We start from the raw sequence: 24,491 nt of genomic DNA, 5'->3' as shown, positions 1-24,491 counted from the left end.
TCCCGAGACTTATTACATGTTTCACACAATTTTAATCCTTCTGGGATTTTCATGTAAATTTCATTATCAAGTGAACCATAAAGGTAGGCTGTAACTACATCCATTAGATGTATATCAAGATTTTTATGTACAGCTAGACTGATGAGATATCGAAATGTTATTCCATCCATAACGGGTGAATATGTTTCTTCATAGTTGACCCCGGGTCTTTGAGAGAATCCTTGTGCAACAAGGCCAACTTCATTTCTCTCATTTCGTTTTCGTACAAATACCTATTTATAGCCAACTGGTTTTCCACCTTCAGGAGTTTGGACTCCAGGTCCAAAAACCTCACGTTTAGCAAGTGAGTCCAATTCTGATTGAATTGCCTTTTGCCATTCTGGCCAATCACATCTACGTCGATATTTTTCGACGGATTTAGGCTCAAGACTTTCACTATCTTGCACGAGGTTAATTGCAACATTATATGCAAAAACATTATCCACCGTAATTTTTGATCGATCTAGATTTATCCCATCACCGGTAGAACTTATTGAAAGTTCTTCATTCACTTGAGTCTCAGGTTCACTGATTTCTTCAGGAATACTCAAATCTTGACCTTCTTTAGGAGGTTCTTGTGTAGTATCATCTTTATTATTTCTTACGCTTCTCTTTCTAGGATTTTTATCCTTTGACCCAATGGTCTACCACGCTTCAGGTGTGTTTGGAATTCAGAAGCTATGATACTAGTAGATGGTCCTTTTGGGACATCAATCCGGATAGGCACATTCACTGCAGGGATATGTGATTTAGTTATCCGTTTCAAATCAGTAAATGCATCTGGCATTTGATTTGCTATTTTTTGTAAGTGGATGATCTTCTGGACCTCCTGCTCACATATGCGGGTACGTGGATCAAAATGTGATAGTGATGAAACTTTCCACGCAATTTCTTTTTTTTTTTCGGGTTCCTTTTTCTCTCCCCCTAATGGCGGAAAAAATGTTTTATCAAACTGACAATCTGCAAATCGAGCAGTAAATAAGTCTCCAGTCAACGGTTCAAAGTATCGAATTATTGAGGGTGAGTCAAACCCAACATATATGCCTAACCTACGTTGAGGACCCATTTTTGTACGTTGTGGTGGTGCTATAGGCACGTATACCGCACAACCAAAAATTCTTAAATGGGCTATATTTGGTTCATGACCAAATACTAATTGTAACGGAGAGTATTTATTATAATGTGTCGGTCTGAGACGTACAAGTGCTGCTGCATGTAAGATAGCATGACCCCAAACAGTAATTGGCAATTTTGTTTTCATTAGTAAAGGTCTTGCTATCAATTACACAAATATCCTCGTGATTTATCATTGATCCAAACAAGATTTGAGGCATTTCCATATTTAATTCAATAAGAAATAAAATACGTATTAACACATGGTATATTACATAAATTTTTATTTATTTACATTGATTAGAAAAATACAAACATCATATTTAATACAGATAAAAAAATATTTACATATTATTAGTCCTGTCAATATTCATATTTTCGTCTGGAAAATTAAAGAAATCAGCTACATCCAGATGCATTGGCTCAATATTATCTTTAGAGATAAAATTTATCTCTGGATTATTTTCTGCCCTTTTTAATGATGCCTGATATAGCTGAATCAGACGTTTTGACGATCGGCAAATTCGCGACCAGTGCCCCACACCTCCACATCTATGACATATTATTTCTGAATTATTCTTTGGTAAAACTTCTGGATTTTTACCCTGCCTTTTATATTGCTGGTTATTTCTCGGTGCCAGCCGAACATCATGATTAAAATTTCTTCTTTGACTACGACCACGACCACGACTGGGGCCATGGCCTCTTTCTCGTAGGTTAGAATTTGCCTGATTCACTTCAGGGAGTGGCAAAGAACCAACTGGCCGACTATCATGATTTTTCATTAATAGTTCATTATGTCTTTCAGCAATAAGAAGGTGAGAGAAAGTAATTCATAATATTTTTTAATTTTTTTTTCGCGATATTGCTGCAAGAGCATATTCGCGGGTGGAAATATGGAGTATATCTTTTCAAGTTTATCTTGCTCAGTGATCTCTTCTCCGCATAAATTTAACTGAGCTATAATTCTAAATAAAGCAGAATTATATTCAGTTATATTTTTGAAATCCATTAATCTCAGATTTAGCCAATCATGACGAGCTTGTGGAAGCATGACTAATTTTAGGTGATCATATCTTTCTTTTAAATTTTTCCACAATTTAAGGGGGTCTTTTAATGTAAGATATTGTAATTTTAGCCCCTCGTCAAGATGGTGACGGAGAAATATCATGGTTTTAGCACGGTCTTGATTGGATGCCATATTGTCATCTTTAATGGTGTCTACCAGACCCATTGATTCTAAATGAATTTTGGCATCAAGTGCCCATGATGAGTAGCCTTTTCCAGATATATCAAGAGCAGTAAATTCAATTTTGGAAATATTTGCCATTTTATGAAAAGAAAATTAAATAAAATTCTTACCGCTTTTTGTTACTTTCAAAAACAAATAGCCGGAGTCTCGTGCTGATAACATGTTATAAAATAAACTAAATCTAGCAATTTGAAACGGAGAGAATCTGAGAGAAGAATGAACAAAAGAGAATTGTCGTATGTATATTTCTGTTATAATATGTTTTCTGTGTGTTCCAATGAATTGCCAAACCTGACAATTTATAGCCAGGAAAAACATGGCAACTTGCCCAATATTTCAATCAATTGCCTAACTATCCAACTATTCAAGTGGGTGGGTCCCACTGGAATATAGACATTCATACGTAACACAACACACTTATTTACCAATAAAGTATTTTTTAGTAAAAATGTTTTCTCCCCTGAGACACATAAAATGAAAAAAGGAAATATAAATATAATAATATTAATGGTTTTTTCTTCTCCCTGCCAAAGTCCTGCTGCCAACATAAACAGCAGATATATGTGTAATTGAACGGCCAATGGAAGAATGTCAACCATCAATGTCGTTATAAGCTGATTCGAACGACATTTGGCTCTCACAAAAATGGAAACCTCTACATTTTACATGTCTCTTCCCACACCATTTCTAAAGCCTCAAAAACCTCCCAATCAAATCTTTAGTAGTAGTAGTAATAATAATAAATTCAACTCAGCTCTTCAGCATTATGCTTTGCACAAACCAAAAAGTTTCTTAATTCATAAAACTAGTGTTCCTGTTTTGCTCAAAAAACAATGTCGATTGGATCTGTTCATAGTTAGGGCTGTGGCAGAAAATGCAGAAGAATCTGAGGTTGTGAAGCCCAAGGAAGTGATACAGACTCTGCAACTGGGCGCTATGTTTGGAATTTGGTACCTTTTGAATATCTGTTATAATATATACAACAAACAGGTTCTCAAGGTTTTTCCATTTCCGGCGACTGTTACGGCATCTCAATTTGGCTGTGGGACTTTATTAATACTCTTTATGTGGGGATTTCGTCTTCATCCCATACCAAAAATCAGTAAATCTCAAGTTACTCTTTCTCCTCTCTGCTGCCTCTTTATCGTTTTCTTCTGCTTCTCTCTATTGAGTACCTCGGTAGTCATATTTTCCAAAAAAATATTTTCATTAGTTATTTTCGTTTTTACTATTATACCTGTTGCTTTATTTGATTTGTTTATCTTGCTATTTTGTTGTCGTTTTTCTTCGATCCTATTTTGGTTACACTAATTTTGAACCCAAGAACAACCTCTTTATAATTATCTTAACTTTTAACTTTATATTACTTGCTTTGACATCTATTAATCTTTAGCACCCAAATTCATCAAAACACTCAAGGATTTGTTAATGTGATTTTATTATATATTTTTCATAGAAAACATTTCAAGAAAAATAAATATTTCACACAGAAAATGACTTCCAGTTGTATGATCAAACACACGCAAAGTCATCGAGTTTGAATTTTGTTTTCGGTATAACTAACCTTGTTTCTTTTGATTTATATATTGAATATCCAGTTTAAAACAATATTCTTACTCGCTGCAATTCACACATTGGGTAATCTTTTAACGAACATCAGTCTTGGGAGAGTAGCAGTTTCGTTCACTCACACAATCAAAGCAATGGAACCATTTTTCACCGTGCTTCTTTCCGCGATGTTTCTTGCAGAGGTATAAAAAAAATTGCAACCTTACATCTTTGTAATATATGACATTCAGTTGATTTTGACTTATAAGCACTTTAGTTGTTTACTAAATGCGTGATATAAGCTAAAACAGTATAGCATAACTTTTATGGAAACTCCCCCATATATCTTTATTGTGAAATTTTTTATTCTTATCCCTTTGTGCATTACATTAGAGAATCATCATCTATAATGATGAGCTTATTGTGATCCTCTTGCACATGTAGCGACCATCTCCTTGGATTGTATCTTCTCTGGTTCCCATTGTTGGTGGAGTAGCATTAGCATCAATGACAGAGGCCTCTTTTAATTGGTATGACTCTCCCTATTTTTGTACATTTTATCGTTTAGTTTTTGTAGGCTAGACCGGTCTATATATTGCTCTTTCCTTGTGTTTATTTCACTGTAGGGGGTTGGTTCATAGATACAACTTTTGTAACTTTTCATGGTATATCTATGGATTGACCAGTTCTTGTTTGGAAGACTGCAATTTCTTAGCCGTCACAGTTTCTACTCCCGTTAATAATTTAGCACATTTGCTGTTGTTACTGTGGGGTCCTAATAGCAAGTTAAACATTGATTCTGAACTCTCTGTCTTTGGAACAGGATAGGCTTTGGCAGTGCAATGGCTTCCAATCTGACTAACCAATCGCGTAATGTATTTAGCAAGAAATTCATGGTTAAAGAGGAGGTATAGACACAAAACATTCAGATGCTAGGAAAATGAATATTATCAATTATACTATCATCATATGTATTCAAATTCAGACATCTTACTCTTATTATAATAAAAAAACAGATATACCCTTGGGTGTGGCCCTTCTTCGGACCCCGGTGAAAGCAAGATGCTTCGTGCACCGGGCTACATTTTTTAGTCTTTCATTAATCATATTTGTTGGAGATACAATATTTTGTCTTGTGAAACCATTAACCAGCAAATATTGTCAAATAGGAGGCATTGGACAATATCAATTTGTTCTCTATCATCACAATCATTTCATTCATCCTTTTGGTACCTCCTGCCATTTTGATGGAAGGGATCAAGCTTACTCCATCTTATCTACAACATGCTGCTGTAAGTAGTAGTAGTAGTATATATTAACTTCCAGCCATGTTTGAAGTGATTTTTGTCTTCTACTTTTGCTACAATGTGATATTCAAATTTTTTTCTCAATCTAGGCAAGCCAAGGTTTATATGTCCAAGATCTTTGTGTGAGACTTCTTTTAGCTGGATTCTGCTTGCACAGTTACCAACAGGTTAGCTTCCTGTACATTTACATGATAATCTTCTCTGTTTGCTTTAGAATCTCCTGAAAATTGAAAACTATATCACTAAGCATCATCATTCTAACTCGAAGCGGATGCAGCCTTTGTGCATTATGTTCAACTGAAATAAGTATTTCCGGCTCGGGGCATAGATATATGTGTGAAAAACCACAATAATTTCAAAAAATATTAAACTGTGCACTCAAAATTGCAAAAGAACAATAGATTTATGCTAATAAACTTAAAAGCTGAATCTGTCAAATTTAAATGTTGGATCCGCCTTTCGTTCTAACTGTGATCTTCTTCTTTGTGGAAGGTATCATACATGATACTACAAATGGTATCACCAGTGACTCATGCAGTTGGTAATTGTGTGAAGAGAGTAGTGGTCATTGTATCCTCAGTCATCTTTTTCCAAACACCTGTCTCACCAATTAACTCCCTTGGTAAATATTGATTCTCTATTTACTATTTCTTTTTTTAAGCATATCAGTTTCTTAATATCTCTATTGATTGGTTGAGTGAATCTATTAGTAATTGACTAGCTTGAGAAACTGTTCAATATTCTCAGGGACTGCTTTGGCTCTAGCTGGAGTCTTTCTTTATTCAAGAACAAAGAGATTACAGCGGAAGCCAAAAGTTGCGTGACAAGTGAAGAAAATTGCCAATGTCTGTAGCCTTAATGCAGAACTAAATTTGCAACTCTGTAAAGAATATGTTAACCAAAAACAGGAACTCCAAGATTGGGTTCGAGTAATTGGAAGATTGGGTCAGGAACTTCGTTCGAGAATACCAGTCAAGAGTGTAAGGCAAAAGATAGAGGAAGAAGAAGAAGATGATATTGAGAAAAGATTATCTTTTTTATATTTTAACCTCAATAGACTAAAATCAGTTAATATAGATATTGTGTTAACATATTCATATTAATCATTATTTTTTAAAGAGCTTGAAAAATTTAAACTAGAAAAGTAAAAGTGAATGGAAGGAGTATAAAACAAGATATGAATAAATTTTGTGAAAATTATACAATAAGTGAAAAAAAATTAATTAGTTAGATTAAATGATTAAATGAATTTTGTAACGTGTCTCTGGTTAGGATCAACTTTACCACATCCCATATAGTATGTCCTTTGTGTGGCATGTCTTTCTGATGTCACTTTAACCTTTTCCGGGGTTCTTCAGTGACCTGTAATTTACTATGTTAATCGTAAATAATGATGTCCTACATTTTTGTTGCTTCTTGCCAGAGGTAAGGTTAGCTTTTACCAATACGACTCAATTATGCACTCGAGAGGAAGCTAACCTGTTGGTAACTGTGCAAGCAGAATCCATTTAAAACTGTAATAAAATGTTCATCTTACATCTTTTTTTAACTTAAAGATAAAAAGAAAGCAAAATATTGCTCATCACATTGTTTAAGTATCGTGGGAGATTATAAAGTAAGAGATTAGTAGGTTGTGAAGAACACAAATTAAGTATAAGTGTGATCTCGCTTATCCTTCCATACTAATAATTATATCACTACAACAATTATTTCTTGTTCCTCGATTTCTGTTCCTTTTTGTCACTTTTGTACTTCGATCATCATATTATTTTTTGTAGTTACTATTTCAAAATGATTTGTCATACTTTCTATAATATTTTTGCCATGGCTTCTTCATTTCTGTTATTCCTTATCCAAAATTTCTCTACCTCCAAGGTAGGGATAAAACTTGCATGGTAGGGATAAAATTTGCATACACTTGCCGTCCTCAAAGCCCACAATGGTATATGATTATACCGGGTATGTTATTGTTAAATTGTTGAAGTAATGCATTAACTACGGAAATTTGCGCATGCTTAGACCAAGTGACCAGTTAGGATAAAAGAAAATCAACGCAAGCAGCACCTAGAAGTGGGCTTTTCTTAGCAATGCACGATTGATATAGCACACCATTAAATAAAGTTTGACGTCAATTTTTTTACATTTACATCCGTCAAAAACTTTCCACTTCCAGACTTTCAGCTATCTATTTCCAATAATACGCTAAAAGCTTCTATCCAAAAACTTTGTTTACCAAAACATATACCGGTGCTAGTTTAAACAAAAATAAAAAGGGGTCCTTTTTCTTCCAGCATTTCCTATGGGGTAGCTACAACACATCAAAAATCAACAAAGGATATAAGACACGCCAAGTTAGGCTCTCGTTTCATCTCCCTTCAGGAAACATACCTTCTTCCTCCTCCCCATTGTTAGCACGGGGTCTATTGCCAGATTTCCCATCACCTTGCCATCTACGTGGAGATCTCTCTTTTTCCCAGTCCTTTTGGCAATCATCATATGACCCTCCAACTTTTTCTCTGAAATCACCAGCTGATCTACCACAGGCCATCATGCTTTCATGGAAACTGCGTCCTACTGGGACTTGAAGAGGAGCCCGATATCTTTCAGCACTAGGGCTACGACTGCGCTCCCTGCTTTTCCTATCACCCCATCCAGAACCTCTATTTGGGCTTCTGCTCCGACTTCGATCACCTCTCTGTGAAGCCTGCATCATAGTCTCGTGGAAGCTACGAGCATGGAAACTCACTGGAGCCTCGGTATCACGAGATCCATCACCATTTCTATCACTGAATCACAACCAACTAGTCAAGAGTCACGGAAAAAAAGAAATCCATATATAATTAAAAAATACACAGCACCTGTCACGTGAATCCGAGTCGTAAACACGTCCACTTCTTTCCGATGACGGGACTTCCCAACCACCCCTTCCTCCACCTCGTCCACCATAGCCAGCATCATAACGTCCCCCATGTCCTCCTTCACGTCCACCTGAGCCAGAATCCCATTGACGCCTAGCCTTTCCCATACCACCACCTCGGGAAGCCATATCACGTAGTTCAGTAGGCACTTGCTGATTTGCTCCTTCTAAAACTTTAATAAGATCTGAAGCATGTTTAGCATCCTGGTCACAAAAAAATGTGTAGGCCTCACCAGTCGCACCAGCCCGACCAGTTCTTCCTATTCTGTGTACATAATCCTCTATTCCAGTAGGAAAATCATAGTTGACCACCACCCTGTCACAAATGTTTCATCAAGTATTAGCTTACACCAAAGACAAACCCCCCTTACCAAAATAAATTAGGAGAAACTACTCTTTAAAGAATATTTATAAGGATGCATAATATTTCAACTGTACAACAACATACCCAATGAAATCCCGCAAGTGGGGTCTGGGGAGGGTAGAGTGTACGAAGACCTTACCTCTACCTCCATTATTTCCGAAGGACCCTCAGCTCAAGCATATTTAAAATGTAAAACCACAAAATGCCAGCATGATGTCAAACCATGCCACCTAGATCTTATTGACAAGATATGATGTAAACTTCACTCATCCACCTACATTGCAAACTAAATCATGACATCACAGATTCACCTGTGATTTCATTGCAAGAAAGCTACAACGTTGCAGCTTTGGCTATGCTCTCTAGAAATCACCTAATGATCCCCAAAACAAAAGCAGAAACACAACTCCACACCCCACACACCTGTTAGCACCCCATTGACTAAGGGGAAATAACATGGAAAGAGTATATAAGGAATATATATCGTATATATCGGTCCGAATGCGCACTCCATAAAAAGTGAATGCATATCTATTCTTTCATTCAGTTAGCCATCAAAAGAGAATTGAATGTGAGCCACAAATAATCAAGCACACTATTAAGATTCTTAATTCCACCAACCTGATATCTTTGACATCCAAGCCCCGAGCAGCAACATCAGTAGCAACAAGAACGGGGGACCTGCCAGTGCGGAACTGGCTCAATACATGATCCCTTTCACCCTGAGATTTATCACCATGAATTGCAGCAGCTCCAAATGGGCGTGTAAGATTCTGAGCAAGTCGGTCACACATTTTCTTTGTTGAACAGAAGATAATGATTTTTGATCCAGGCTCTTGGGATCTCAAGATCTGGTCTAGCCGCTTTTGTTTATCCATATATGATAAGACTTCAATGTACTGCACATGACAATTAATTAAATATGATGTAGCCTCACTATGTCAAGTACAGGTTCTACCTTGGGGCACAGGGATATACGAGAGGCATTCTATCATGACACCTCAGTCCTCTAACCCAGTTTGAGAGAGAGAGAATCTTAGGCATGTTTAATGAGCAATGTCCAAGAAAAGAGAATAGAAATGCACCTGTGTTATAGACTTGTTCGCAACAAGCTCATCAACATTCCCAATGTTAACCTGAACAGGATTAACCAATAGATCAGCTGCAATTCTGCGGACCTCCTTTGGCCATGTTGCTGTGTACATCAGTGTCTGCCGCCGCGTAGGCACTTCCTTCACAATCTTCCGTATCTGAGGTTCAAATCCCATGTCCAGCATACGATCCGCTTCATCTAACACCAAGTAAGAAACTTGATCCAGCCTAACTCTTCTCATCTCCAAAATATCATTCAAACGACCAGGGGTAGCTACAACAATATCAACTCCTCTGTCCAGATCTCGTAGTTGAGGGCCTTTTGGGGCGCCTCCATATAAACACTAACCAAAAACCATACAGCATTGTCAATTCTCAAGAAAATTGTCATAGCAGAGGGCCAGTTGGGTCCCCTCCGTATAGACACTAACCAAAAACCATACAGCATTGCCAATTTTCAAGAAAATGTCAAACACACATTCACTTGGTTCATCTGGCCCGAACATTAGCATGTCAACATTTCTTAATTGTTCTACAGGCAGGTGCAGAAGAGTATACTATTGTAAAGGTTTATAAAATCATTCGGTATATGTTTTTTTGGTGAAGTAAATTCATTTGGTATATGGGGCCTTCCCCTTTTCGTAATGGTGCACAGCACTATCTTGGTGCATGGCTATTTACGTTAGCAAAACTGATGTTTGACCAAAAAAAAAGCATATAACCATTTAAAGAGATTGCATAGAATTAAGCAGATGTGTGTATTATACTACAACACGGGAAGCACAATGATTACCCCCTAACTTTCACTTTTGGCCAAACAAACATTTGAAAATGGATCTTTAGAATCACACTTTACAGGAAAGTTAGAGTTGAGTATGGCAAAAAAATGTGACCGAGCTAGATAACTTCTGGTTTTTACAATTAACACATTAGATAGCCCATGCATCAGTACTTGAAATCAAAAGAAAACTCTACTTCTGGAATCCAACTTTTGGCTAAACATAGTCAAATAACAATTCATACCGTGCAAGATATCTTTGAAGATCTACCAAACTTAACAGCTTCGTCTTGTATCTGTGTGGCTAATTCTCTTGTTGGCGACAAAACCAAAATAGTAGGGCCTGATTGAGGATTACTCCGACGTTGCTTTAGAAGAATAAAGCCAGGAAGCAAGAAACCCAAAGTTTTCCCAGACCCAGTCTTTGCAACAGCTACTATGTCACGGCCCTGAAGTGCAATGGGCCAGGACTGTGCCTGTATTGGGGAAGGAGCAGGAAACCCAGCTTGATGTATCTGGAAATGTAAAAGTTGGAAAACCTCTGTCAGCAATTGTACAAGCTCAAAAGTTACTACTAGATTACTACTTTAATTTTTTTTAGTGGCCAACACAAGAAGAAGCATATCCCCCTTACGCAGGCAGCCAACACTTGCATATGCAAGCAAGAGCAAGAGGACGCCTCTTCTTCATGTCAAACCATGTGGCAGACTGACACCACCAACAGCAGTCACAGCCATGAACAAGGATGATTCAGAAAGCCCTTCAAAATTTGGTCCACCAAATAAGGGAACTCCAAATACATGGAAGACCAAAAAGAGGACCGCACAGCGTACGACATTTAGCTCCTCCCTGGAGCAAATATCGCATCTGCGTCAAAGCACAGAGGGAAAAATTGTATGAGTACTGAAATGGACCTCCAGCAGCCATTTAAATTAAAAGAAGAACATTTGATCCTTTATGAATAAGTAAGCTCTTCACTAGATATGTTCCTGAAAGAGATTAAAACAAAATAATGGACTACATGTATACCTCCCTCAAAATCTCCGAAGGAAACCCAGTAGCTTCAAACGATGTGAAAGGTGGGGGCACATCACCTCCCTGGAAAAATAGAACATAAAATAAGACATGAGTATTCATTATCAAAAAATAAAACATGAGTATGACTGACATGCCTTTTCGGGCTTGTTTGCATGGAAGGATGGATTCTAGAAAGATGATAAAAGATGAATACACAGGTTTCCAATGAGCAACATGAGTAATGTAATGAAGTGTTTTCAATAAGCAATAATGAAGTTATTATCAGTTTCACATATGAGATGCCGCACTCAGTGCTATGATCTGTGTGCACATATAAATTTAAATTTACAGACCAAAGAAACCAAAAACAGTGTATCTTCTAGATGAACCAAACAAAAAGGCCAGTCTGAGTTGCATTTCTTGTTTCATTAAATTGTTTATTATTTTTTTAAAAAAACTAATCTTGTTTCATCAAACTAAGGATTACCCTGACTACAAAATAAATTCCTCACTGTTGTCACCAAAGATATAATAACTGCCTTTTAACTTTCTATCATATTGCAAGTAGTGGTGTTTTCTGAGAGAATCTCTACAAAAAGTTTGTTATTCACATAAAAATAATTTCATGCACTACTCATGGTCACAAGTATCTATACTTGTAAATCGATTTTTGATGGGATGAAAAAGACATATATGGTAGAATCGTAAACACAGAATATGACCCTAATCAAGAAATTATATGACTTGGTACTTTAGGCAGAATATTGCAGCCACTGGACAACAAAAAAATAAAAGTGTCCACGTCCATTCTTGGTAAACGTGATATATGTAATTATTTAAAATTGGCTTCAACTTCATTAGGAATATCCACTAGTTCGTTATGATCCTCAAGTGTTAGAAATTCATATTTCTTCATAGCAAATTTTTATGAAGTTTATAGAACTGCCTTAATTAATCCAAAAATTAAATCAATGGACAACCGGGGCTCCAGTTTCCCAATTGGAACAAAAATGAATAATTAAAAAATGGTTTCTACATGATTGAAAAGGTACAGATGCCTACTGTAACAGAAATTTCATGCTGACGGCGATAGGCATCTGGAGATATGTCACTTCCAGCAGCTGGAACACTATAACCTTTAGGCGCAGATGTTCCATCACGGGAATGCTCATTTCCTCTTGCAGTCTACAAAAATGATGGGGAAAAACGTGTGTTAACAAAATCACGGAAGACAATTTAGGAAACTGTATAAAGGCAAAAGAAAAAAATTACTTGGACCAAAAGAAATCCAGTATCCTTTGGATATTAATCAGGAATGGTGTGAGCAAGCAATAATTCCAAAAAGAGTCTAAAAGTTCAAGCTAAGTGTTGTTACAATAACTACAATCACAAAAGAACACGGACGAACCTCCTCTAAAACATACAAGCGCCAAAACATATGTTATTTGCAAATTCTTTGTTGGAACTTGGAAGTATCAAACCTCTGAAACATTTACTACGTAGGAAAATAATTCCTTTTTTTTGTAAGGTCATAGACAATATGATGCACAACATAAGGTGGTTACAAAAGATCAAGAAAAATGATATTTACCATCTTTTCCAACCTCAATCATCAAAATTTCATTAATGCAATGTGATCTTATTATACATAGTGCAGGTTCTAATTTGCATTGAAAACTGTCAGAGAGAACATGGGTCGTTAATCTCAAACAGTGATTCTCAAAATGACAATGGACAATCCAATATACTATTCAAAACAAAAATTTGCTGATTTCCCCTGTTATGTGTCACTAAGCCACCGAAAGTCAGAGAGAGAAGAGATTGAATTCACATGTATTAATTAGAACTGGATACCTGAATACCCTCTCCAGAGGAAAGCTTGCTCAAGCCACCATTGGTACCTCTGTTGTCATCACGGTCAGGATGTTGACTTTGAGAAGGCCTCTCAACTGATGAACTTACAGATACGGATGATTTATGTTGTGCAGTACCCCCATGAGAAATAGCAACAGGCCTCTCGTATTGGGTAGTATTGGTCTCTGGATTCCAAAAATAGAGATATCCAGTTTTACCATCAACTAGGCCTTTCCAAGGTTTGGGAAGGGTGGGGTCCTCTGGTGCATAGCGTGGACCAGCAGAAGATGCAGTTGCAGTAGCAGCCATCTCAAGCTTCAGTATCCAATTACCTCTGGCACCAGAAAACACACAATGTTTTAAAAGCATGAAATGAGAATCAGAGTTAAACAAAGCAATTATACTGGAAAAGGACTCCATGAATCACATTTTTCATGTGTGATATTCCATCACCTTGAATAATTGATAGTGTTATATAAATGGAATTAAAAATGTACTACAGTCAAACAGCTAAATAAGGCTGCTCAAAAGAGAGAAAGAAGATCAACTACACAAGGGAAGAGAATGGTACATCAAGAATAGTAGATATGTTCTTAACAGAGAGAAAGCAACACTTCCAAATGTGCCCCTTGCACAGTATATGGATAAAAGCAAAAGGCAGCACACAATTGTTTTGTATAGCAATCCCCTCACCAACCAAAGAAACCCCACCCAGACGCCCGATTGTGACCCTTTCCCACTTTGCTACCGTGGTGACTCAATCCCCCAATTATACCATTGGGTAAAGGGCCTGACCACTACGCTACCCCTCCCCCTCCCTTGACAAAAAAACACTTAAAGTCAAATACATAAAACTGAATTAGTGGGTGGATGACCATTACACAACTCTCAGAGAACAGGAACATTAACTATCTATGGAAATAAATAAACATGACTGCTGTTGTCCCTCAAGACTACAGGGCGGATGCACCTTAAGAAAAAGGGTGTCATCCGACGCCGATTCGTCGAAAATTTAGTATATATATAAAATCTGAAAACAGAATATGTGTACATATATTATTAAATGACACCGCTTAACACAAAGTGCTCTATGGCTCGCTGGTTAAGCTCATAACTTATGTTGCATTCACCCTGAGTTTGAACCTCCTTCTCAGCGAATTTGTGTGATTTTTTTAACTTTAAGAGCTTAATTGCTAAGGGATCAAACAAAACCTATCAACGAAGTTCCGCTATTGCATAAATGGTAAACATTAAATTTATTTAACCAATTTTGAACTGGATTAGTCAATATAAATTTAAAACCCTAATGTCAAAAAATTATTCATTATTTCCTCTAATCCGTTCTCTACTAAATGTCAACACCACTTACGAAAAATCTTGCGTACGCCATTGACTACAATAACACGAAAGTGGGCTCCTCTCAACCAAAACATGCACATATGCATGTATATTCACGCAAGTGGCACTAGTTCAGAAGCTTTTGAACTGTTGGAACACAAAACAATAACAAAACAAAGACATGAAAACCTAAAACACACAAATTTGAGGCCGAACAATTTTTTAAAAAAAAACTATTTAAAACCACAGATTATCATTTACTAAAACGTAGCAGGGGTCAAATGCCAAACCTAGCAAGTTCAACTTCAAAAGGACGAGGACATCGGCCAAACAATTAAAAATATTATCTAATACATTATCATTTACTAACACGTAGCATGGGTCAAATGCCAAACCTAGCAAGTTCAACATCAAAAGGATGACAACATCGAGACCAAACAATAAACAAAAAACTGATGTAAAACCCTACATTATCATTTACTAACACGTAGCAGGGGTCAAATGCCAAACCTAGCAAGTTTGGCTTCAAAGGACATCAACATCGAGGCCAAACAATTAAAAAACTGATCTAATAAAACTGTACATTATCATTTACTAACATATAGCAGGGGTCAAATGCCAAACCTATCAAATTCGACTTCAAAAGGAAGACATCATCAAGGCCAAACAATCAAAAAGGAACTACTTCTAAAACCCTACATTATCATTTAGTAACACATAGCAGGGATCAAATGCCAAACTTAGCAAGTTCAACTTCAAAAGGACGACAGTTTTGAGGCCAAACAATAAAAAAATAATCTTAAACCCTACATTTTTATACATCAACACATAGCAGGGGTCAAATGCCAAACCTATCAAGTTCAACTTCAAAAGGATGACAATTTCGAGGACAAACAATTTAAAGAAAAGGATCTAAAACCCTAAATTTTTATTTATCAACACATAGCAGGGGTCAAATGCCAAACAAGTTCAACTTCAGGCCAAACCTATCAAGTTCAACTTCAAAAGGACGACAACATCAAGGCTAAACAATTTTAAAAACGATCTAAAACCCTACATTATCGTTTACTAACACATAGCAAGTGTCAAATCCCTAGCAAGCTCAACTTCAAGAGGACGACAACATCGAGACCAAACAATCAAAAAAAATGATCTAAAACCCTACATTTTCATTTATCAACACATAGCAGGGCTAAACAAGTTCAACTCGAGGCCAAACCTATCAAGTTCAACTTCAAAAGGACGACAACAGCGTAGGACAAACAATCCCCCAAAAAATCAACCATCTAAAACCCTACATTCTCGTTTACTAACACATATCAGGGGTCAAATGCCAAACCTAGCAAGTTCAACTCAGATCTGAAACATCGCGAGTAGAAATGAGAAATGATACCTAACGAGGTCGTTCCAATGACGATGAAAGAAGTTGATACAAACGATTCCCACCTCCGACGATCTCTCCCGTCCGTTCTCTCTCTCTCTCTCTCTCTCTCTCTCTCTCACTCTCTCTGCTGAATAATCTTATATATAAAAGTATACAAAGGTATGAGTGAAGCAGCGGAGAAGCAGAGAGAAACCTACGCTTCCGATGGTTTAGTGAGAAGCGTAGGGGCTATAAAATGGAATAAAATCGGCTGACAGATGGATATTTATAAGAGAGCAGAGAAATGAGAAATGCGAGTACAACAATAGCGCCTCCTGATGTAAGAGTTAATTAACCATGGTTAGGTTAGTAGTATTCTGTAACTTATTTCGACACGGGTCAAACACTCCGCCCATCGGCACTATATACGATACTACTGTTTTTTTTAACGATAAAAATATTCTCTCAAATTCTTTTGATGCATCACCTTTTAACATTTACTAATTTTGATGCACGTGTGTTGCATATAAATACCAAATTATATAGTTGTGATGCGCATGTGTTGTACGTAAATATCAAATTATATAGTATATCATTGTTTAAAATAATATCAATATTATTAAATTAAAAATTTAAGTGATGATTAATGGAATAATAAAGTAAAAGTTTTTAAGAATAATAGATGTAAACTTTCTTATGATTATTAATTGTGTCATTGTGTGCATACTGAAAATTATGAAATCAATATTCAATTTTTTATATATATATTTATAATATAAAGCTAAATATAGATAAAAACACTCCATCCATTGACTGTATATAGGATAATACTGCTTTTTTATCGACAAAAAGTGAGCTAACATATTATTCCCTCCCTTTTATAATGTTTTGCCTATGTTGATCTGATACAATATTCCTCATAAGAGTTTTAATTAAAAATATATTTTATTAAATTAATTTTATTAATAATATTTTAAGACTCTAAATTTGATTGTTATTATTTTAGTTAGTTATTTAATACGAAGAACATGTTTGGTGTGATGATAAAGAAAGATAATCCTTGAATAAATATTAAGTATCCTTAGTCCGTTGTTTGGTTCAATGTTTAGGATAATTTATTCAAGGATTAATATTTAGTATAGGGATAAGTTATTCTTGCATGTGGTGGAATAATAATTGTGGGATAACTTATTTCGGAATAAATTAGTTAAAATGATAAAGAATATCCTCTCAAACTCTTTTGATACATCACTTTTTATATCTTTTACACTTATGGATCGTAGGGTATTTTTATAAACAAATATCTTATTCTTAGAAATTATACAATGCATATTATTTTTAATATAACAAATCAAACATTCCCAAAGAAATAATACGGTTATCATAACTAATTACATTATAACTTGTCTTCAAAACAAAAGCCCCCTAAAGGTAGTATGGAAAAAAAAATTCAGTTGATTTGCTAAAATAGACAAATAAACTAAAATATTTATTTTTGATATAAAGATCAAGTAAAATAAAACGGGGAAGTAAATGTTTTTCATCAACCTCCTTTACAAAACATAGTAGTAATTTCATCATAATCTATATTAGTTTAACAGTGGGTGGGATGGGAGTGTGTGTATTGCAAAGCGTTTATTTTGTTTGTCCTGCCTATTAGCTTTAGTTGTCAAAAGGCGAGCCACTTTGTTTTCTTGTTTGAAGTTATGCCTGGTTTGTACCATAAGCATTAACCATCTCTGCAAGCAAGAATTAACGCGTGGTAAAGTTTCATTTCCATTTTGTAATGTGTTAATAACGTAACGTCCGTATAGTCTATTTCTATTTCTAGTGGAATAGTTGTTTATCGTTGGCCATTTTCAGTCCTTCGTGCAGGGCTTGGATTTCTGCTAGAGGAGAATTTGCATGCATACATGCTGTCATAAAAGTATTTTAATTAGCCAATTATCATGGCTATCTCCTCCAGTATTCTAATCTTTCGAAAAGTCACCATCAATGTTAAGTTGCATCATTTATCACGAGATTTATTCCATTTAATAATATTAATTAGATCTCTCGTTTGCACAGCAAAGGTCGTATTTAGTAGCACAATTGATAATTATGTTGTAACTAATTTTGAGAGAGGTGTTGTTATTATTTCTATTTGTCCAAATGTTCAAACAATAAATTAAGGGCTAAGGTTTTCCCATTTAGCGATAGGATTTGGTAGGGGTAGTGGGGTTATACAATGTCTAATGAAGTCAAGCCAATGTTGATTGATGATTTCATTTATCATAAGACCAGTCTCACTCCAAATTTTCCTTGTTGAAGGGCAGGTGAGGAAGATATATATACGAGTGATTGTTTCCTTATCCTTCCAACAAACAAGGCAGTTGTCTTTAATATTTATCCCAATGTGAAAAGGTATATCTATAGGGAATCATGCTATGATAGTATTTGCGCGAATGAGAGTAATAGATTCAACTAAAATGCAGTAAGATTATTCGCGAAGTATTTGCGCGAATGAGAGTAATAGATTCAACTACAATGCAATAAGAATGTTCGCAAACTAAGCTGGGCATACAAAAATAAAATTCTTGATAACGAATAAGGAAAATTTCATTATACATTACTATTTACAAATAATTGTCTCTGGAATAAAGTACATGGGGCAAAATCAGCTGATTACATAATTGGCTAAAAGTGGTATATAATGAACAGGAGATGTCAAAAGGTTTTCCTAATTCTCTGGTCAATATATATTAGAGAATAAATACAGGGATAGCAAAATAACAAATAGGATCAAGTTTACAAAAGATACACAGATTCTTAAAGACTAGTACCCAACTAAGGGGCACTGCTTTTTAGCATGTTCTGGTAACAGTTTGTTTAAGAGTTTTTGAAGACGCTCCTTTCAGCTCTGCAAATGATAGTATCTCATAATAAGAAAAACAACTATATGAATATGAAAGGGATAAAAAAGACGGACCACTAAAACTGGAGGAGAAGATAATAATTAAACCTTGAGGCCTGAAGTTGAACAGAGGTGGCAATGGACGACCATTAGGGTCACGTAGTTCATGAAAGAAAGTGTGAGCAAGAGTTTCCAACTGCAAAATGAATCAAATAGATCACATAAAACCAAGATATACTAAAATCTCCTCACACAAATGATCGCTGCCTCAAATTTGATGTGGAATTTTCAACAAGTACTACTTTCTTTTGCTCTGACCACTGTGTTTGCAACTGGATGATAAGGAAAAAGAAAATAGGGAGAGAACTTGTTACACTCATCACGGTGCACCTCAGATTTGGAGAATACTGGAGAAGCATTGACACAAGCTCTACAGCTTCAGGAGGCATAAAATCAGTACAATCCAGGGTTGAGGTCACGAGTTTCTTGATGTGCATCAAAAAATGTATCTTATATATAGGAACATAGCTCAAGATTCTCATCTTGTGCCAGGGGTGAGCTTTGATTTGCAGGAACTTGAACTCGGTGTAATTTGGATTCATACACTTGATTTCTTCACGCGTTGGTGTTCCAAGAACCTAAAGAGGACATTTTGAATTACTGGATTGTGCAAACCAAAGATCACAAATTTAAATCATCAATGAATCAACTAGATGATACCTTGATTATTTCGACGAGCTGATCTACACCACTCTCACCAGGAAAGAGGGGCTACAAGTTTTGGAAGAGTAAAGATTAGCATGAAACAATCATTTTTTATGACATCTTTTTATCTCAATAAAAGGAATTGAACTCCACAGGAAATACAACCTGACCAAGAAGCAGTTCAGCTAGGACACAACCCACAGACCAAATGTCAATTGCATTGGTGTACTCAGTTGCTCCAAATATAAGTTCAGGAGCACGATAATAACGTGAACAGATATATGAAATATTTGGCTCGCCTTTGACCTGTCAGGATGGCCGAAATATGAGCATGAACTATCTCAATAAGATTACAAGATAAGACTAAGCCAATCCTTCCACCCACCAATCACACATGGAAGATGAATAAAGTCAAGAAAGGAATCAAAGTAATGTCAATTTTCAACAAAATTCTTTTTTTTTCCATATTGTTGAGCTATCAAAGGTACTTCTTCATCAGTTCTTTCGATTTGATAAATCCAAACAAGTAAAAGATCAAATTCATACGAACATCTTTATCCCCATAAAATAAAAAGAAGAGATCGTATAATATTCAAGAACACTTTCATTTCCTGAGGATGGACACAACATAATATCATACAACTTACTCTAATTCTTGTAACATATTGTAAATGTGACATACTTATGAATTATGATAATACATAACCACAAGCGTTTCCTGAATTATCAAACGAAACATGACACAGCTGTATTTAGCATCCAGTTAAACTCATTTTAAGAAACCTTCTTCCGCAAGCACAACTACAAGTGATAGATGTCATCAACTACTTACAGTTATATTATGACAAGTTGTAGCGTTTCACATGTGTGGAAAATGAATAAATAGAATATTTGTGATCCAATTTTACCAAACAAGTCAACCAAACGATCACATCTATTCCTAAACTTCATAGTGGCAAGAAGTAGAAAGAGAAAGTCCAACATACACCTCAGACTTGAGAAGTAATAACAGGACTTTTGCAAGCTATCAAATAAAAATTACCAGGACTTTTGCACTCCCAAAATCACAAAGCTTAAGCTGATGTGTGGGGGGGTTGGCCTGCCATAGAAAATTGCAGTAGTCAATATCACAATGTTTTTAGTTGATTGAGTTTAAGCTTCAAGTACAAACCAGTAAATTCTGAGGTTTGATGTCCCTGTGGCAGACTCATATCCCATGTATATAAGCCAAAGCTCTAAATATCTGTACAGGTACATCATCAATCAAATATAGGTCGCAACAAAGATATGCTAAGGTGGGTGTAAAGAAGAGGTTTTGCTACTAGCCATAAACAGTAACAACAGTTAATAAATCATAATCGCAACAAACAATAACGCAAAATTTTACTCCATGCCAGAAAAGCACAACAGCACTAATTATTATCATCTTTAACAATTATAACTACAACAGAGAACTTGTTATTTTAGGATATACTAACAACTTGTAAGAACCTTTACCACTGCACATGAGGTCAACAATTTAGGTCACAGCCTAAATTTAGGGTTGCATGTAGAACAAAAGGATTGGAAAGGGAAGTGCACCAACATCCAAAAAAGAATTAATATCACATTAAACGGTACATGAAAAAATGATATAGCTACAAGGTAAATTAGGTCAAACCTCCTCCATACGTAGTTTAGCCGAAACTAAATGAATCTTCCTTTCATTTAAAAAAATAAAGATACATCTCCAATTGGATGATTGAGAACAAGTCATTAATTTTGAAGGTTATTTTACTAAAATACCTTTCTCATTTATTTCTTATCCATTTTGACAATGAGATAAATAGTACAGAGTTTTCCGAAAATAGAAAAGAACACTAAGTGGGTAAAGTTATTGGCTCCCCTGGTCGAAGATAACCTTCTATATTATTGCTCATTATTTATTCGTGAAGGATTTGGTGCCTTAAAACTTGAAGAAAATTTATACTTGGGTAGTAGGGTTGACATTGAAGAGGCTAGTATTGCCATAATATTTTGATGAGGGATACAATTTTTACACCTTTTACATACCCCATAACAATTTGAAGACAACGAGGGGAATTAAAGGCAAAGGAGGTTTCATAACAACTTGAGGCACAGTAGAGCATAAGTCACAATCAAGCTATAGGGCCAGGTCCATTTAGTTTTGTTAAATGTACTTCACCCTATGTTCATTTGTTTCTACGAACAATGAGAGAAACTTGCACATGTACTCAAATGGAATACCTGATATGTGTATAGCTTGACATATATCATAGGCATCCGTTGGCTTGCTTTGCTGTAATGTCTCAACACACGGTAGACAGTTTCAGGTACAAATTCTAGAACCAAATTTAGATAGAGCTCATCCTTTTCTGTGGTCGAAAAGAAGCAGTGCCTCAGTGAAACAATACTAGGATGATCAAGAAGCCGCATAGTCTGCAATTCTCGGTTCTTGCATCTCTTGTCCTGCAAGACCTTTTTTATTGCCAGAGTTTCTCCTATTTCAAGGCATTTGGCCTGCAATTTAGCTTCAAAATCAGTGACAATTGATTTAGTGAAGGGGGTATGTTAGAGTTACTTTTCTTTCCCAGCCACTGTGATACAACATTGTTGATTATGGTAGTGACCATCTGAGACATATTAACAACTTATACCTGGAACACAATTCCAAAGGAACCCTGTCCAACAACTCGCTCTGCCACGTAACTAATGGTCGGAATGTCAAGGAAAACATTAGCAAAAAAGTTTTGAACACCAAAAACCCACATCAGAAAGAGAAAATGCTGAGGGAAATGATAAAAACGAACAGGCACGTAAATTTAAAAGCACTTGCTCAGTCGAGATTTTATTTATTTATTTATCTGTGGGATGAAGTGCAGATAGCTTATTCACACAAACAGTGTCAGTCTCGAAGACATGGTAATAAGAGCATTTCAATTATCAATCCACGCCAGGAATACAACATTATGTTGAGTAGGACCGTGTAACCTTGCCTAATTTACAATACTTCCTAACTATTATAAGCTACAAGTTAAATAAGAGTGAGACCAAAGTGTTTGTCGACTCTCCAACTCTCCAAAGATATTATCAAGTTAAAGTCAAGAAACATTATCCCTGAGATCAATGACATTAATCTCACAACATGAAAATTCTTATCAGTTGGATCTGTTAGTATTTGGTACAGACACAACAATAAAAGATTAGTTACAAGTGTAAAATAAGATTCTTGAGGTTAATCAAATGATTGAAAATGTCACCTGCTTTGGCTGCCCCCCCCCCTCCAAAATAGTCGTCACAATGATGTGACCTGTTTCAGTTCCATTTCCATACACAACAGCTGCTTCCATTTCCTATTCAGGCTATCACAGTGAGACTTGCAAAGATAACCAAGTATAAACAAGGAAAAAGAAATCAGACAAAGAGTATGCATCCTATTTCCAAGAACGACCTTTCCTTCTTTGTCATCTTTGATCTTCATTTCATTTATTTCTTTAGGGAAGTTGTCAATAAGCGCATCAGTTATAGGTTTGCCACCTGCTGAAGACATAATACTGCCAGAAGCTATATCACTGAATTAAAAACAAACTTCCTTATGTACTGATAATTGGTTACGACTCAAATGACAGATTGTCAGCTTCTCAAAACCTGAATCATAAAGATACATATATTAGACTGGACGCAAGTGATGGCAGAGGAGATCACGGAATCTAGAAATCGCACTATGTAGACGTTCATATAACAATGACCTTTATTGACCCAAGCAGAACCCCAGCCACTTGATGCTCAGTTAACATATCGAAGGAATGTTACCTCTATCTTCACATATTTAATGTCCGTGTGCCATATCTATGATAATAACGTATAGCTCCCGCATATAAAGACATATATGAAATATTTTTAGTTCTACCAAGACTCTTTTAGCATTTTGATAGGAGAGGTGAATAAGTCAAACACAAGGTATTACATAAATACTCAGACAACTATCCACAAGCAAAAAAGAGAAGTTCAGTGCTTATTGCAAGCACAAAGCAGTATGATAGTATTAAAGTTTCAAAAGTTGTGTTCATCCTGAAACGCAGCCTATTAGTTTAGATACGTGCTCAAGCACTCAAATTAGTCACGTGAGCCTCTAGATGATCCCTATATTATCTTTTAAACCTTTTACCAATTGTTCAAAGAACTCCTAGACGTTGAAAAAACTTCTCTAGCTCATCATAAAGCCTCCAAAATTTTCTTATTGGAACAAAGCATATCTTTCCACAAAATTGCAGCCATATTTTTAACTTAAGAGCCTTCACAGGAAGCTACTAGCATCCTACATTCTCAACCACAAAAATGCATGAGATCAATTATGAAACTTGTTGAAGCAAACATATTTATGATTATTGTATCAACCGAAAGAGTACCTACGGCGGTGAAGTGAATCGCTCGTACTGGCGACGGAAATTGTAAGTGAAACAGCAAATCCCAAAGCGCGGAAGGAATAAAGTGGAAGTGAAAATGGCGTATGCCCAAGGTTTTCAGGTATTTGGTTATAGACCTCTGAGTTCTTTTTCTCACTTTGGAATTTGGATGCTCTGTGAATTTTGATGGAACTGGCGGACCTCAACTAATTTTATCCATTTTAGTTGATTGGAGTTTTGGGTGTACACGTGTAAGCTTCTGTTTGGTAGTTGGTAGGCTTACTTATTATGTTGACGGATAGTGATGGGATAAGTTATTTTGTTTATATGATGGATAAGTTATTCCACCATAGCTAATTCTAGAATAACTTGTTTCTAATCAATGGACCCTATACAGTATTAATTCTATTAGTAGAACTAAAAGAATTAGGATTGTGATGGACTCCATTTTTAATCTGTCGCTTCGGATTCGAATTAGAAAACGTTAAAAAAAAGTGTTTTACCC

General features: G+C 35.9%; 3 protein-coding genes across 3 annotated transcripts; 1 reads left to right on the top strand and 2 right to left on the bottom strand.

Annotated features, from left to right (window-relative positions):
* The first annotated feature begins 2,864 nt into the window (after positions 1-2,864).
* Positions 2,865-6,356, top strand: LOC129873974 (phosphoenolpyruvate/phosphate translocator 2, chloroplastic-like). Its single transcript, XM_055949175.1, has 8 exons — positions 2,865-3,517; positions 4,003-4,155; positions 4,397-4,482; positions 4,776-4,860; positions 5,122-5,244; positions 5,349-5,426; positions 5,752-5,881; positions 6,007-6,356. Exons 1-8 carry the CDS (start codon positions 3,050-3,052, stop codon positions 6,081-6,083), a joined length of 1,200 nt encoding a protein of 399 aa, XP_055805150.1. The 5' UTR covers positions 2,865-3,049; the 3' UTR covers positions 6,084-6,356.
* Positions 6,357-7,335: 979 nt separating this feature from the next.
* On the bottom strand, positions 7,336-16,246 carry LOC129873971 (ATP-dependent RNA helicase-like protein DB10). The gene is made up of 9 exons (XM_055949173.1): positions 16,013-16,246; positions 13,282-13,615; positions 12,490-12,612; positions 11,440-11,508; positions 10,656-10,925; positions 9,626-9,976; positions 9,162-9,439; positions 8,118-8,492; positions 7,336-8,045 (listed from the first exon to the last, which is right to left on the bottom strand). The coding sequence occupies exons 2-9, from the start codon at positions 13,588-13,590 to the stop codon at positions 7,625-7,627; spliced, it is 2,196 nt and encodes a 731-aa protein (XP_055805148.1). The 5' UTR covers positions 13,591-13,615; positions 16,013-16,246; the 3' UTR covers positions 7,336-7,624.
* A 2,309-nt stretch (positions 16,247-18,555) lies between these two features.
* LOC129873973 (shaggy-related protein kinase epsilon) lies at positions 18,556-24,185 on the bottom strand. The gene is given in 12 exon segments (XM_055949174.1): positions 18,556-18,863; positions 18,865-18,881; positions 18,984-19,071; positions 19,250-19,513; positions 19,596-19,646; positions 19,746-19,886; positions 20,623-20,679; positions 20,752-20,823; positions 21,828-22,100; positions 22,841-22,933; positions 23,032-23,228; positions 23,990-24,185. Coding segments are annotated over 11 exon segments (1,221 nt in total). The 5' UTR covers positions 23,131-23,228; positions 23,990-24,185; the 3' UTR covers positions 18,556-18,797.
* Positions 24,186-24,491: the final 306 nt, after the last annotated feature.

Source organism: Solanum dulcamara, chromosome 11 (genome assembly GCF_947179165.1).
Source record: "Solanum dulcamara chromosome 11, daSolDulc1.2, whole genome shotgun sequence".
NCBI classification, from domain to species: Eukaryota; Viridiplantae; Streptophyta; class Magnoliopsida; order Solanales; family Solanaceae; genus Solanum; species Solanum dulcamara.
The sequence above is the reverse complement of the archived record's forward strand: the minus strand, read 5'-3'. Positions and strand labels throughout refer to the sequence as shown.